This window comes from Lotus japonicus, chromosome 1, assembly GCF_012489685.1.
Source record: "Lotus japonicus ecotype B-129 chromosome 1, LjGifu_v1.2".
Lineage (NCBI taxonomy): Eukaryota > Viridiplantae > Streptophyta > Magnoliopsida > Fabales > Fabaceae > Lotus > Lotus japonicus.
Genome location: NC_080041.1, coordinates 120,850,917 through 120,867,421, shown reverse-complemented (window position 1 = coordinate 120,867,421; position 16,505 = coordinate 120,850,917). Strand labels below are relative to the sequence as shown.

The 16,505-nt window shown below is 35.9% G+C and overlaps 3 protein-coding genes and 1 long non-coding RNA gene across 4 annotated transcripts; 1 reads left to right on the top strand and 3 right to left on the bottom strand.

Moving 5' to 3' along the window:
- Window positions 1-219: 219 nt before the first annotated feature.
- On the bottom strand, window positions 220-4,614 carry LOC130729952 (NADH--cytochrome b5 reductase 1). Its single transcript, XM_057581807.1, has 9 exons — window positions 4,309-4,614; window positions 3,694-3,835; window positions 3,363-3,453; window positions 3,190-3,267; window positions 2,651-2,731; window positions 2,458-2,547; window positions 1,622-1,687; window positions 671-757; window positions 220-554 (listed from the first exon to the last, which is right to left on the bottom strand). The coding sequence occupies exons 1-9, from the start codon at window positions 4,415-4,417 to the stop codon at window positions 462-464; spliced, it is 837 nt and encodes a 278-aa protein (XP_057437790.1). The 5' UTR covers window positions 4,418-4,614; the 3' UTR covers window positions 220-461.
- Window positions 4,615-6,584: 1,970 nt separating this feature from the next.
- LOC130729948 (probable lysophospholipase BODYGUARD 4) lies at window positions 6,585-9,122 on the bottom strand. The gene is made up of 4 exons (XM_057581803.1): window positions 8,594-9,122; window positions 7,966-8,309; window positions 7,392-7,588; window positions 6,585-7,082 (listed from the first exon to the last, which is right to left on the bottom strand). Exons 1-4 carry the CDS (start codon window positions 9,018-9,020, stop codon window positions 6,749-6,751), a joined length of 1,302 nt encoding a protein of 433 aa, XP_057437786.1. The 5' UTR covers window positions 9,021-9,122; the 3' UTR covers window positions 6,585-6,748.
- A 2,392-nt stretch (window positions 9,123-11,514) lies between these two features.
- LOC130729947 (uncharacterized) lies at window positions 11,515-13,570 on the bottom strand. Its single transcript, XR_009016179.1, has 2 exons — window positions 13,270-13,570; window positions 11,515-12,367 (listed from the first exon to the last, which is right to left on the bottom strand). It is a non-coding gene; the product is annotated as an uncharacterized LOC130729947 (long non-coding RNA).
- A 595-nt stretch (window positions 13,571-14,165) lies between these two features.
- LOC130722524 (uncharacterized) lies at window positions 14,166-15,249 on the top strand. Its single transcript, XM_057573276.1, has 2 exons — window positions 14,166-15,033; window positions 15,140-15,249. Exons 1-2 carry the CDS (start codon window positions 14,166-14,168, stop codon window positions 15,247-15,249), a joined length of 978 nt encoding a protein of 325 aa, XP_057429259.1.
- Window positions 15,250-16,505: the final 1,256 nt, after the last annotated feature.

Below are 16,505 nucleotides of genomic sequence, written 5' to 3'. Positions count from 1 at the left end.
CCAAACCTTAATCATGCCACCAACAACTCAACCACGGTCTATTCACATGAAATAGAACCTTTCAAGTTTCAACTGTACGTGCGTACCATTAAGGTACCCCATCTTTGTCTGGCATTCGGTTCATACTTCCACATCAAAGTCCTCAACATTGAAAATTGATTTTAACTCAACCAATTTGATTCAAAATCTGCTTGAAAAATAATGCTCAAGACATGAAAATTTTAGTCAAAAAAAGTCTGGCAAGTCTAATTCATAATCTGCACTTCTAGCACATGGTCAATGTATCAGTCCCAATAACACATGAGAAGCAATTATTTCAGACTTTAACTCTGAACAAAGCTACTAAAATAAATGCAATGTTGATCCAAGGTTTCACATACTCATAGCCAGAAAGAAAAAATTGCTATTTTTGTTTAACAGAAGGCCATCAAATTCAATGTTAAGCACCCAAATGAAGACGATCAGAACTGGAACTGCATCTCAGGAGCATATTCGAGGGCTTCCAGGTGAGCAGCCATGGCCTTGTTCATCGGTGGCGGGCCGCATCGCAATATCTGAAAATAATCAGGAAACAAGTCTAATCATTTATCTTCCTTTTACATGATAATAAGGAAAATTAAAAATAACGACATCAATTTGGATAAATAGGTTAAATAATTAAAACAATTACCTTAACATCATGTGCTGGAGCAGGCAAATGGGCTTCAATCATCTCCTTTGATACAAATCCAACACCACCATCCCATACTTCCGGAGGCTAGAGATTAACAATGTTCAAGGAAGTAACATGAAAACATATGATTATTACGCATAACTAACTGTTAAGAATGATAGGTTTAGCGTTCAGGAAGAAGAGAGAAAGATAGCTCAAGGGGAAATAATATTCATACAAGTAATCTGACAAAATAGCTTAACCTAACAGTTAACACTTAACACTACTACTTATACTATAAATTAGGTACAAGCCCATGTCAGTAACAAAAAAGATTAATAGTAACAGGAAATATTACAAAATCAGGAAACAACTTCTAAACTATTTCCTCAATTAGATAACTAACTGATTAAATAACATATTCTCAAGATATTACTAGATAATCTGTGTCAACATTCAGTAACCTGAGAGGTGAAATGTTTCTAGAAAGCATAAACATAATAGTCATAGCCCTTAATTTTTTATAGTTAGAACACAGATAGCATGAGAGTGAATGCATCAAACAAGCTGTAATACAAATATGCATCGGAGCAGATGCATCACAGTAGTTGTAAAATTTATAAACAAACGTCCATTGTTTAGAGGTTAATTGGATCAGGAAACTCCAAAAAATCAGTCAAGTTCTACTAACAAACAGCGTTCATCAACAGATCCAATACAATACAAATTGAAAAAACCAATCCACAAAACTGTAAATTGAAAGAGAGAAAAATTAAAACGGAAATTTTTATTGGATCGATTTCAGATTGCATTTTGAAAACCAATTTAATCAACCCAAACTGAACTTTAAGCAATTATTATAAATTGATGTTTATGAAGACAAAAAAATTGTAAGGCCACTCCACAAACAAAGCAAAAGCAACAAATGCAAAAGACCAAGAAAAAGATCTGCGTGCCTTAGCAACTAACCTGATTCAATACATAGTATATTTTAAAGCTATCAGGGTAGTTAGTAGCAAGACCATCAAGCTCTTCCTGCACATGCATAAGTGGATTTAATTAGGCATTGGCCAGTAAGAGGAATTTGAGATGCAAACTTATTATTCTATGATAGCATCGACAAGGAAATGAGCTAAGGATAGAAAATGAGAATTGAGGATAGTATACATTGTCTCTACAGGGAAACAGATCTTAAATTCTGAATAATAGATTTCAAAAACTATCAGTAATTTGAAGGAACTCACAAAACCCCCTCCATCAGTGTGATATTTTCTCCACTTTATAGCAAAAAATGTATCGAGGAATTATATTCTTTTGTGGCAAGATAGGAAGTTGCTATAATATTTTGTAAACTCTCCCAGAGGCTAAAATGCAGGAGGGAGAGACAATATAATAGCTTTCCAATGGACATAAGTATTTATCCCCAATTGTCGATAAATCCTTTCTTTGAACCTGAAGAATAACTTTAAACTTTAGCAAATTGACTTCAGCATTTTTGCAATAGCTATCACATAATGTGAAACTGCAAAACTAATTAGTGTCCCAAAAAGATCATGAACTGTAAAGTGCAATTCACTACAAGATTATTAACTACATAAATTAAGTGGGGCATGCCAAGTAATGAACATAAATCCCATCATAATGCATTCTCACTCTCTCAATTTGTCAAACAGTGAACATAATATCATAGAGCTTATAGCTGGTATGAAGCAAAGGATTAATTGAGTCAAGTGTGAAGTTTGGAAATTCTTACATTAAGTGAAAAATGTCATATATCAGGCGAAGAATAAGTGCTTATTATTTACCTTCAAAAGAATGTCCTCATATGTAACATTGGCATAGATAAGATGCACCTTGGTCCTGTCATTTGGGTTTTCTAATATAGCTCTAGCAACCTTGAAGCACAACAAGCAACCAAAATAATAACACTTAGAACTCCATGAAAGAATTAACCTCTTAAAGATGAATAAAAGAAAAGCATTTATCTTAATGATATACTTGGAACATTGGAGTGATTCCTGACCCTCCAGCAAGCATCCCGAATGCTCTAACATCATTAGGTTGGTACTTGAAACGTCCCTGGAATCAATTATGTCTTAAAACCCAAGAATCCAAATAAAGTCTTTCATTTGGCATAAAACACTATAAAAGCCAAAAAGCATTCAACTGTGCTACACAAAAAACATGACTTTTTTGGAGGAAAGGATGATTAAAGAAACAGTTCATTGCGAAGACAAAGAGGGAAAACCTAGGCCAGAGTATTATTTAGTTGAATAACAAAAAAAAATTGTTAAGAAAATGCGACAAAATTAGTTACACAAACAGATCTTTCATTTAACATGATTTTGACTTGTTGCAGTCACAAATCCACCATGTCTCAGAATAAAAACTAAAATAAGATATCAAACTAGAAATTATTAAGACAATTTCCCCAATACTTAATTTGAACAATAATGAAGCATAAAAGTTACGAGGAGAATTAAGAGAATGGGAAACCCTTAAAACTTAGTGTACAAATGAGTACTAAAAGCATTTACCTTGGGTCCTTTAACAGCAAGATAGTCACCAACACGCATCTCACGGAAATGATGTGACATCCTTCCTTGCGGGTACATCTAATAAAGTCATATTTTAGACCGAGAGCCAAATAATTAAGGAGCAAATGAAGAATAATGCACGTAAGGATAAAGTCAATTAATTATGAATGTACCTTGATAACTAGCTCGAAGTGTCCAACATCGGAATCCAAAGTTGTAGGGGTATACGGTTTGATAACCTCATCCCCTTGAGGATCCTTACCCCTGTTTGTAAAGAAGCTTTTTAACCATATGACAAGGAAACATTGATAAACAAACAAAATAACAGGAAGAAATTTTATTATATTTAATAGCTACTTCTACAATTCAGTATTTGCAATAGCCATTCTCAATCAGCATTAAGAGAACATAGTGAGAAGATACTAAATTAAACACAAAAATATGCTGAACTATTTACAATGACAGGGAAAACAGGAAAACAAAGAAAAGATAAGACAACAGAACTTGCAACTTATGTGTTGGCCAATTGGAAGACCCAAAACAGAAGTAGGTGTTGGGAGTGCAAATGTGAACTTTGCAACATTATGGCTCAGCTGTGCTTTCTTCACAAGTTTAAACTCCTTGAAATTATCTGGGTCCAAGTTACCTGTAAAAATAGGATAATTTAAAATGAAGTCAATGAACCCTTCAACTAGATACATAACAGCCAAATTAGACATGATAACAGCAAAAACTAGTCCTTCAAATCTAATCACAAAAAATCTGAGTGCATTGAGTTTTACATTAACACAAGCTGCCATCAAATTTCACTGAATTAACTATTAACATTTCTTAACCCATAAGGTCTACTCTTCATATTGAGCAATGTTAAATAAGACATTTATGTACCTAGCATTACAAACAAAACTGAGAATCATAACACCTTTAAAAAAAACAAAAAGCTCCATCCTTTACATCAAATTCACATGAAAAATTGACAGAACAATGTTGGGTAAGACCCAGAATTCAAAATCCCCAAAAAATGACAAGTCATCGGGAGTATCGAGCCTAATGCGTGAAATCAAAGCAGAATCGAAAAATTACAAAATGGGCAAAGCATAAATTTGAAAAAGTTCAAACCTTTGGGCTTCTTAGATGAATAGAGGTAGTAAGCACCAACCCCAACAGCTACAATAGCCACAGCAACACCCACAATTATCTGATTTTCTGGTATCTGCAAAAAATCCATAATGGGTTGAAGAGGAAGATGGGTTTGTGTTGTGATTGGTAGATGGAATGGAGAAATTTGCAAGGGATGGTGGAAATGGAGAATATAAGAAGAGAAATGGGGTGTGGAATGGAATGTGGGGTAGGTGAGAAGAGTGAGCTATTGGAAGAAGGGTTGTCACTTGTCACTGGCAGCAAAGGGATCTGGTGCAACTACCAACCTTATCAGTTTATCTTTTGTCACACATTTTTAACATTTTTTTGTCAATTTTTTGGGCCATGAGGAACAAAATGGCATGACTCTTGAGGTGATTTTGATAGGTTTTATTCTTTTTTTTATTGAATTCTAGGTTTTATTCATTTAAAGTTTGGAAAAACCTAAGTTCAAAAAAAAAAAGAGTTTGACAAAACCTCAAAAAAATTATTAGAAGAAAATTATGTGTTTTGAAAATTATGTATAGGGGTAAATTCTAAAAATTATATTATATTTTGATATAATAAAATAATGACATTTTTTTGGTACATTGAAAATGTAAGATAAGAAGGAAAATTAGTATAAGGTTAACAAATTCCTAGCCAAGATGGGATGGAGTTGCAGAGGAGGATCCCAAGCGCAGAAGAGGACATTGAGCATCCGCTCCCAAATTTGCAAGACAGTCTACTGCATCATTTGCATTCCTAGGAACATGCATTAGTTGAATTCGTCAATCGTGTTGCAAAAGCTGCCGAACCTCCCAAAAGTCATGAGCAAGCTCATGAAACTGAAAACCATCATCTCTTAACACATCCACAATCTCTAAGCAGTCCACCTCACAAATGGCATCGCTAATACTTGTCTCCCACATAAGATAGAACTCACTCCGTAACGCTAAGAGTTCCACTTCGAGGAGATCCCGCCATCGCTGCCAGCCATGAAGCTCAAAATCTCATCTCCAGTAGCTTCGCAAACCAGGCCTCTCATACCCATCCTCTGAAGCGAAGGGATGTAGGCTCGGTTAGTGTTAAGCTTGCACACTTTTACTTAATAGTTCTAAATAAAAAAAATTAAGTGTTTTTTACATCAGAAATATAAATTGCATCTTTGGATCTCTCCCACCAAACTCACATGTCTTCTAACTCTTACCATTTGAGTTATCATTCGAAAACACACATTTTAAGGTTTAAAAACACAGTTTCATTTAATAAAATATACAAATATATAAAAGAGTAAATTATACTTCACTATCTTGAAGATTTTCTAAATGACACTAAACTCTCAACTTACTCAAATATTACATCTAACCTCATCCACTTCTTCTATTACTATTTTTTTATTCATGGGTGATTTTCTAATATTTTAAATAAGTAAAGCATTTATACTTGACCAAGACTAAGCAATTATTTGGATATATTTTATCTCATAAGTAATCTCTCACCAAATTTGACTAAAATGGTTCGGTATGGAATACATTAGAATTTCACTAAGATTCAAATATCAAAATGAAATTAAACAAGGTTGAATATTATTTGACCATAGAGTTGAGGGGTGTTAGAAAAATAGGCTTGATCATGATGGAAATCACTTTCCTTAAAGTATTTCAAGCACTCTCTGATTTCGTCTTAGAGTTTGGATGCAAGAATACCCAGGATAATCAGCCTTGCTTCGAGTTTGCATAAGACTAATGAAAACTCGAAATGAAGGGAAGTGATTTTCTGGAAACAGAGATATGAAAAATGTATATTTTGAACTCTGAATATGCACTGTATTTATAGGCAAAAAACAGAACAATGTATAAGGTTGCGACCCTTCATATATTGTGTCTGTTACCTCAAGTGTCGTGCCGTCTACAAGCCGCCACTAGCGCCTCTACGCCCACGCCGGTGTCGCCACCGGCGAGGGATGGTGTGAATGGAACATGTGACATAAAAGCTTGGGACCACCAAACCATGCACATGTGGCACTATATTCTCACTTTGTCTCTTTGTTGAATGGTTGGCATTTAATGATATATAAATGCTTTGGAAAGTTGCTCCACATTCTATGTGGGACTTCATTCCAATCCATTCAATGCAAAATCAACACACTTGTCATTTTGGAACACTATGTAATTATTACTCCTTGAGTAATTATTACAACAAGGGGTTGTCACGCACATGGTTTTCTTTTCCAGCTTTTCAGATTACCAGCGGGCGCAAATGGTTTACAAATATATTTTAAGGAATAATTATCTAAAAATATGATCATGGGAATATTATTTTCAGAAATCTTAGAGAAAAAATGGTTTCTATGGAAATTAAATCATAAGAATGGGATAGTTAGTTTCTCCACTATTTTTTAGAATTGAATATGAAAATTAGAAATTCTCATGATTCATCACTGCAATTTACTTCTATCAACAGATTCCCATGTATGCTCCAGACTATATGAAAACTCTTTCTCTCTACCGAAGAGTACAGTGCTATGATCTGCATTTGGAATGACATTGATTTCAGCATTTGGAGCTTTCAATTTGATGTTTCTGCAGCACTCCATTGGGACAACTTGGTCTTGATCACCTTGAATAACATTAATTCTAACTCTAGCTTTGGTCAAAATTTCCAAGTAACTGTCCATAAATTTCGCTCCCCCACATATCACATTATGCATGGAACTCCAAGCCGAATGATGCGTATGCTTGGTCAAGTCTATGGTCATAAAATGTAGATCCCTGAAAAAGGTAAAACAAAAGAATGTTTAACATCTCTTTGTCCTTAGCAATTTAAGAGATCTGAGTTCCTGCGATCAAGGCAATCATAAATTCACGATTTCAAGTAATTTTAGTCGTTCGATCAAAGATCACACGACTCATAGGTTTCATCAAAATAGGACAGCTCAGATAAACTCAAATTTGAGTTTTCATATTTTGATCGAATGACTCAAATTTCTTGACCGTGTGAATTTATGATTTATCTTATTGCATGTAACTACAAATATTTGATGTCTTTTGCATTATACTCTTGTAATAAATATTTAGTACCTCTTGCGAGTAATGAATTTTAGAATCCATTCCCATATCCTGTGATTTCTGCAATAGACCAGGCAAAGAGTTCGACCCAAGTGCTCATACCATGACATAAATGCAGAACCAAATGATAATATGGGCCACAATTTCTTTCCAGCAAGCTTGGTGATTGCATTTAAAGAAGCATCGCTTGACTCAGAAGAAGAGTATGGCTGCCATCAAAACCACAAGGAGAATGGAAAAATTCAGGAGATACTTACCAGCCAAAAATTGAAATATAAAATGCTTATTCTGATTGCAGAAATAGTTGCCATATTTAAAACAACTGCTTTAATATATCCACATTCACTTTATTTTCTATCTTATTCAGGTTGTAAATTGCAGTCCACAATTGCAATTACAGCTGCTTTTGAGTCTTTGAAATGGCATCGCGACTTTAATTGTGGTTGCATCAAACAACATTTGTCAGCAATTTAACTACAACTGGAGTTAAAAACCCTCATGCCATTTTCACTCAATTTCTCTTCATATCTTTTTATTTTTTTCTATCATTTCAGGAATCATATCTCTCATGGGTGAAGGTACTTACAGGTGCAACAAGGGTGATTGATTTTACACATGTAGGGTACTTTGCAGCCAAGCTCAATGCAACTATGCAACCCATGGAGTGAGCAACCAAATGGAAAGAACTCAATTGCAATGGTTGAATCACAGATTTCTGAATCATCTCCACATGATCCTTCAAAGTGTATGAGCAATCTCTTGGCTTTGGGCTCTTCCCAAATCCTAGCAAGTCTATGGCAATCAACCGGTAGTAGTTATTCACATTTTCAGAAACACATGGAAACAGTGTCTGAGTCCAAAATGAGGAAGAACAGAGAAATCCATGTAAGAATATCACATTCTCAGAAGGGTAATTTCCCCTGCAATGCTCTGCAAAACAAAAATAGGCAACAAGTTAAGCTTCTTTGTTTTAGATCAAGTATCACTGCCGATATCAGTAACTAATATCATGTTGTGGGGGCTCGCACTAAACAGTAAACTATGGACTACAAAATATGATTCATTCTCATGGACGGTGATGGAATCCATAACCTCATGATTAATAGACGAAGTGAGCAACCACCACTACGCTCAACAAGATCAGCTATACATAACAGAAAAAAAAGGACACAAATATAAAAGGAACACCAAATAGTAGAATTAAATTAACATACCCATTACGGGTTCCTTGACAACAAAATGAAGTTTATAGTCACCACCATTCACCCATGAAAGGCAAGACTCACACCCACAATCAGACCAACGATTCAATGGCCTAATTTCACCACATTTTCTATTGGAATCTTCCTGTTTTCTCCCAAATTGAAGGAAACCCATTTCTCTGAAGATGCTCTTCCTCTCATACAGGCTATCTGATTCACCATCATATTCATGATTCAACAGCTTCTTGTTCTGTTTTTCCAATTTACTGCAGCAACAAGGTGAGGATTCCCCTTCAATGTGCTTATCAAGGATTCTGTAGATGACACAGAAAACAGCATCGAGAAGATCAAATATGAAGAAAACAATGAAACATATGAATGAGTTGAGGATTTGAGCACAATTGGTCAACCATTTTGGTGAGGAAAGTGGTAGAGACATGGAAAGTGGGAACAAAAGTGAGAGTCAGTTTTGTGTCATACAAACACTTGTTTTGACAGGAAACTGATAAGGTGATGATTGATACACATATGGCCTGTTTGATAACTGTTTCCAAAAGAGTGAAAACTTGTTTGGTGAGACCTGTTTTCAAAAACTGTTTTTGAAAACAGTTCTCGTTTTTAGTTTTTAAAACTAAAAAACCAAAACAGGTAAAAGATGTTTTCAGTTTCAGTTTTTAGTTTTCAGATATCAGTTTTCTAAATGTTCGAAAACATGTCATTCAAACTGTTTTCTTTTTCTGAAAACTGTTTTTAAGAATTGCTTCTGAAAACTATTTTAAAAATTGAAAACTAAAACTGCTATCAAACAGGCCCATACACTCTTTAAAACACAGAAATCTACACATGATTACGTACGTGCTTGCATTTTTTATTTTTATTTTTCGAGTATCTTCACAGCTGACAATTATGAGACTAATCTCTCGAGCTTTGAAAATTACATTAAGTGAGTATATATCTTTCAACAAACACAACACCTAATCAAACCATGGACTAAATATTTAATTTTTTTAGTTACAAAGGAAAATACTAATATTAGACTTTTTTTAAATAGAAGACACAAAAAATAAGGCATGTTAGACTTTTTCTACATCAAGAAAATTAAGCTTAGCAAATTGAAAGAATTTTCTTATAAATTAATTTTAGAGAAATGTTTATTGAAGATAAAGACTGACAACATTCTCTTTATAACGCTTTCTTTAATGGGTTAAAATTTACGTAAAATTCATTAAATTATAGGCTTAATCCTCAAATTAGTCTTTGTCTTTGTGTCGCCGTCTGAATCATGTCTCTGACCGGAAAAATTTGTGGAAAAGGTCCTCATCAATGCAAAACGTCTGGAGCAAGTCCTCGCCGGAGCCCGGAGCTCCGGCGAGTGATGATTTGGCATGCTGACTGTATTACTAATGCTGATGTGGTTTTAAAAAAAATTAAAAATTAAAAAGTTAAGGTTTAATCAACATAAATTAAGTATTTCTAATCCTAACCCTAAACTAATTCACATAACCTAATTTCCTCCCAATCTTTTCCTAATTTCCCCCAAATTATCCCAATGCCCAATCATATACCTCACACAACACAATCTGGAATTCCACAATCTGAGGTATACGAAACACAAAATCTTCAATCGCGTTCCACTTCCTCTTCTCTTCTCCCCTCCACTCCCCTTCTCCTCACTCGTTCCTCTTCTCTAACCACCGAGTCCAGCTTTGGCGAAGGAAAACAAAAACACGAAATCTGCATTGGATGCAATCTGCTCAGATCTGGGTTTTTTTGGTTTGTGTGAGGGAGGGATTGAGGATGAAGATGATGAAGAAGGGGAGGAGATGAAAAGAGGTTGCAGTAGCATGACCCATAACCAGAACTTTCAGGAGAGGAAGAAGGAAGACCAGAGCATGACCCAGAATCCAGATTTCCAAATCAAACCCATTAACCCAGAATCAAACCCCCAACCGAACCCCAAAAACCCACGGGAGCTTCATTTATTGGTTTTTGCTGTCTCTTTTAGTCTAGTGTCTTCTCTCTTTACTAGCCCATGTACTCTTTTGTTTTTCCTGTACTGATCTGGCGCTTGCTGTGTACATGGGTTTGTAGCATCCCTTAATGCTACCTTTTTTATTCATTAATTTGGCTGTTTAAAAAAAAAATCACTCACCGGAGCAAACAAACCCACCCCCACCCTCAACATTTTTCACACTGTCTCCTCTTCTCCTTCTTAATTTTTTTCTCGGTTTCAACTGGATCTCGTGATAACAGTTCATAGGTTGTTGTTGCTGTTGTTGCCAAAAGCGTGACCAAAACCTTAATTGGAAGAACAAGGTTTGTGCTTTCTGTGCTTGTTGATTTGACTGGAACAAATGTTTCAGCTGAAGGTGGAACAAGTGAGCTTTTGTGTTTCTGAGTCTGAAGAAGATGAGTTGGGGTAATTGGTTAGGGAATTAGGATTAGTTGGGGGAATTAAGATTGTTTAATTAGTTTTGGTTTAGAATTAGAGTTAGGTTAATTATGTTAATTATATTATGTGTAAATTAATTATTATTTTTTTTAGTGCCATGTCAGCTTCATTTACACAGTCAGCATACCATATCATCACTCGCCGGAGCTCTGAGCTCCGGCGAGGACTGGCTCCATACGTTTTTAAAAGTGAGGGATTTAATCCACAATTTTTTCGGTCAGGGACCTGGTTCAGACGGGGACACAAAGACAGGGACTAATATGAGGATTAAGCCTAAATTATATGTCTCACTCCTAATTTTGTGAAATCTACATAAATTTTAAAAAATTAAAATGATAGTGTTATAAAAAAAATATAAATGGGAGTGGTACTAGCCTTCCTCGTTTATCGAGATACCCAAATTTTTTAACAAACTTGTTTAACTAGGATTTTAAATAGCACGGGGTCTTTATTCATAATTTTTTCAGTTTGTAAACAAATGTATTGAAACTATCTCTTTTATCAAATGTCACATATCAAGCATATTATAACTACATTGTTTAGTTAGCACAACCCCAATGATGTCCAAGAAAAAATATGGCTAATAAAAACAGAAATAATAGACTTGCATTTAGAGTGATACAAAAGCAGCCTTGGTACATGTCATAATCCAAATTTGAAAATACAGACATTGTTTTGAACATATGTGACATGCCCTTTGGCTCATGATTGATGAAAGTTAACAACACAATCTTACAAACTTGACACACAAAACAAAATAAAATTGAAGAACATTAGGTAATTAACATCGTCTGAAATAAACATCACAATTAAAAATAAAATAACCCTTCATTATCTAATAATCTAGTGGCGGCGAACTTCAAGCCGATACATGTCTGGCTCATGCGTCTTATAGAACCGCAGTTGATCCCTAGCATGTATTCGTTTCTCCTTACCAAACTCTTAGAGAGCTGTCATTGTTTTGAACATATGTGGCATGCCCTTTGGCTCATGATTGATGAAAGTTAACAACACAATTTTACAAACTTAACACACAATACAAAATAAAATTGAAGAACGAACATTAGGTAATTAACATCGTCTGAAATAAACATCACAATTAAAAATAAATAACCCTTCATCATCTAATAATCTAGTGGCGGCGAACTTCAAGCCGGTATGCGTGCGTCTTATAGAACCGCAGTTGATCCCTAGCACGGATTCGTTTCTCCTTACCGAACTCTTAGAGAGCTAAATGCTTACTGGGTCAGGGTGGTGGATAAGGATAAAGTTATTCGCTCCTCCTGACAATCTGGCTTGTGCCATGGTATCCAAAACAGATGTAGCTCCTAAAACTTGAACCCAAAATAGGTAATAAGTATTAAATAATTTGGATAAAACATGATGATTTCAACTGGATTAGCTATATATGTACAAATCAGAACAGAGTATAATCAATAAATGGTGAAAGGTATACACATTTAAATTTTTTTTGAAAGGCAAATACAGTGTATAATAATTAGACATAAGGCTGGAAACATGAAAACATAGACACTATAATGGGCTAAATTCAACCCCTGTATAATTATACATAAGGCAGAAAACAGGAGAACATAATCACTATCAAGGGCCAACAGTTTGAAACACACTTGACAGGAGCGAATTGACATGAAACCAGAAAAATTATATACGGTAAACATCTGAACAACTTCGGTGAACAATCTTTCAATGTGAACAAAATCCACACTAATTTAACTTTTAAATTCAATGTTTTCATATGCAATGTATCCATTCTATCAATCTATAACTTAATGCGAACAAACCTACCTAAGTGACCACATACGGCCTAAAACCCAATCTCTTGAACAACAAACCCCAGGCCCCTAGATTAGAAATTGGGGGAAGAGTATTGTTACCCATTGATAGACAAAGAGTAATGTTACAAATTCTCATGAATAACCCAAACGCAAATTGATACATACCCACCCAGAATGAAAACCATAGCGCAGGGAGTTCACCATTGAATCATAAAAGGAACAATCCCTTCATTAATAATAAGATGTTAACATAACTTTGAACAAATATGTTTTATAACTAAACAGCATATAACGCACTAGAAACTAGTCTTCTGCGGACATCCTTGCCAATTTTTCTAAGGCTCCGCCCCCCTCACAAGAACTTATAATACTATTCAATCAGTCACCCCATTTAAAAATTATTCAAACTTTCAAAATAATAAAACATAATTATTCATTACCGATGATAGCGGGTATCTTTTCCTCCGAGGTTGAAAGCTGAGTGGACCGTTTCATAATGGATATCCAGCTGCGTTGGGATTAAGGTTCGCACCATTGGAAGAACAGCACGGATGCGCCGCCAAGCCAAAGAGTCTAAAATGTAGCAGAGAGGGAAACAGTTGGTGCGGAAGCAGCGATAACACCTTCAGAGAGAGGCAGTGAAAGGGAGGAGAGGGAGAGGGAGGCCGTGAATCAGAGCGTGAAGGGAGAGGAGGCTCTGTGAGTGTGAGTGTGAGTGTGAGTGTGAGTGTGAGTGAGGTAGGGTTTTTTAGATCAGTTTGGAGAGGTAGGGTTCTTTAAATGTGAATGTGACTTTGACCGTTTTGGGTCTTTTTTTATTGAAATGGATCCATTTGTATTTTATTTTTTTTATAAAACTCTAGAACTAAACTCACATCTTGAGCCAAGCCCAATACTCATACACACTAATGCACCTTATATTATAACACTATTTGAAAAAATAAGTAAACCATTATGACCAAAAACAAGTTAGCATCTTTTTTATATTGAATACAAAGTTCACATTTTTAAGGGACTACCATTACGTTTTTAGAGTATTTTCAATTTATCATTTCCTCAGTTCGGATAGAAACCTGGAAAACAACAATTTTTTGTTTTCAATTTTACACCTATTTTTAGAGAGAGCAATTCTTAATCAAGTTGCATAGGCAAAATTAATGGAGATAATGGAAGTTCAATCCTATTACTGTCGTCGAGTGTTCAGATACACGTGTAGTATCTTAATGCAACTGAAGAATGAAAAATTAAGAATTTGGTGGATTTTATTTTCCACTCAGCCACTGTATCTCATATTTTAAAAATTCATTTACCTTTGAATGGTAGTGTTGATACTCTCATGTGGCCAGAAACTGTTGATGACAATTATTGTTCCAAATTTAGTTATATTTTTGTTCGCAGGAAGCTCCTTGGCGCTTGTTCGTCAACCTCTTCCCAGCCATCGCTTCCAGCTCCTTTGTGGAAGAAGTTTTGGCGTACTAGTGCCCAGCCCCATTGCAAGGAGGTGGCGTGGCGTGTAGTTTCATCTTTACTTCCAGTCCGTGTAGCGCTTCGTCGGAGAGGCATGGATGTTGACCCTTTGTTCCCGGTGTGTAATAATGAGGAGGAGACCGTGTTTCACTTGTCTGTGTCTTGTCCTGTGACCCAGAATTTCTGGTTTGGCTCTCCCCTTTCCCTTCGTGTGCACGGATTTAGCTCCATGGAGGACTTCTTGGCGGACTTTTTCCGAGCAGCTGATGACGATGCACTCGCACTATGGCATGCTGGAGTGTACGCTCTTTGGGAGATGCGCAACCGTGTGGTTTTTCGAGATGGTGAGATTCATGTGCCCGTAGCAGCCGTGATCCAGCGATGTTCCATGCTAGCTGCCGCGCCGGTGTCAGAGGTGACGGTGGTGCCTAGACCAGCCCCGTTGTTGGAGGCAACTTGGGCCCGGCCACCTTATGGTATCTACAAGCTGAATTTTGATGCAGCTGTGGCTACCACGGGAGATGTGGGTTTTGGTTTGATTGTGAGGAATATGTCCGGTGAGGTCCTTGCTTCTGCAGCACAATATTTTCACCATGCAGCTTCAGCGATTCTTGGGGAGGCTTTAGCCTTCCGCTGGTCTATGCAGCTTGTCATTCAGATGGGGTTTCGTCGGGTTCTTTTTAGACAGATTGTTTGCAGCTGTTCCAGCTTTGGAAGAAACCTCCAGATGGTCGATCGTATTTATCTAGTATTGTTGGTGATTGCTTTATGTTATCTCGTTCTTTTGATTATGTTGACTTGTCTTTTGTTCGTCGTGGGGCAATTTTGTTGCTGATTTCTTAGCTGGTACCGCTTCCAAGTATACTGATATGGTTTGGGTTGAAGAGGTACCTAGAGAGGCCATAACTTTGGTTCATAAGAATGTAATGGCTTCTATGCCTGCTTTTGATTAATGAATTTGCAGTTTCCTTTCAAAAAAAAAAAGAATTTGGTGGTTTAATAAGAAACTGGTGCCAAATTTCAATTTTGCATATGGTTATATTCTCCTCCTTCCATAATCAATCACATTCATCATCTTCTCCTCTCCAACCCTCGCCAAGCCCCATAACCACCCATCTTCAGCATCTTCTCCTCCCAAACCCCACTATACCTACAAATAAAGATAAAACCTGCAAACCGCTCCCCCAAAAAAAAACAAAAAAAAACTAGATATGAAACCTAAAAAATAAAATTGATTTTGAAATGTAAAATCCTAAAAAATTAATTCTTTTTAAAGAAACAAGATTCTAAATGCTTAAAAGTGATTTTTTTATAGACAAATGTTAGTTGTTAGTAATGTTAGTAAATTAGTCTTTCTCAGGATTCGAAATCTGACCCTTCACCCTCACAACCCTTATGTCTCTTAACTTTTACCACTTGAGTTGTATATCTAATTATTTTAAAGCATTGTTTCATGTTTAAGTCGTTGTTGTAACGCCCCAATTTCTCAACTGAGGAGTCACACTAGTCACCTAAAAAAAGTCTAAGGACTATTCTGCAATCCCTAAAATCCAAGGGAATTTTTTTCTGAGAAACAACTAAACACTTCAGCTAAAAGGTTGGAAACATACATAACTTTATTTAAATAACCTGTTTCCCGACATAATAATATACATAACATAGAGTAGTTCACGACACCATAAACGGGGTTCCAAAATAAGTACGCTCACTTAGACAAGTGGCGAAAATAAGGTTTAAACAACAGAGTTTTCCGATGGAGGGAGAAACTCAGACATAGTCCTCCAAAAAAGGAGAAGCAACTGCTTCATCCACCCTTACTCGACCGCCCACAGTCACGGTCTCCAACTCGAACAGCTAAGCTTCAGCGGAAGGCTCTCCATCGCCTAATAGCGTTAAGCGCCCAAATAACAAGTAGCAAATAGAAAGGGTTAACTCCATGCAATTACCACATAATAAAGAGAAAAGCATGTTATTCAAATCTAATACATGCCATGGTAAGTAAGCTACCAATTTAATTCAGGATAGATGACAACTCATCCTATCGATCATGAAATCAAATCATATATTTAACAGAATTAAACCTATCAGCATATCAGCAAAATCAACGATTTGGTTTTAAAACAGATACCAACAAAACCTAACAACATAGCCTAACTCAGGAATCAATAACTTAACAGCATAGGTTAATTCAGATAACAATAACTTCAAC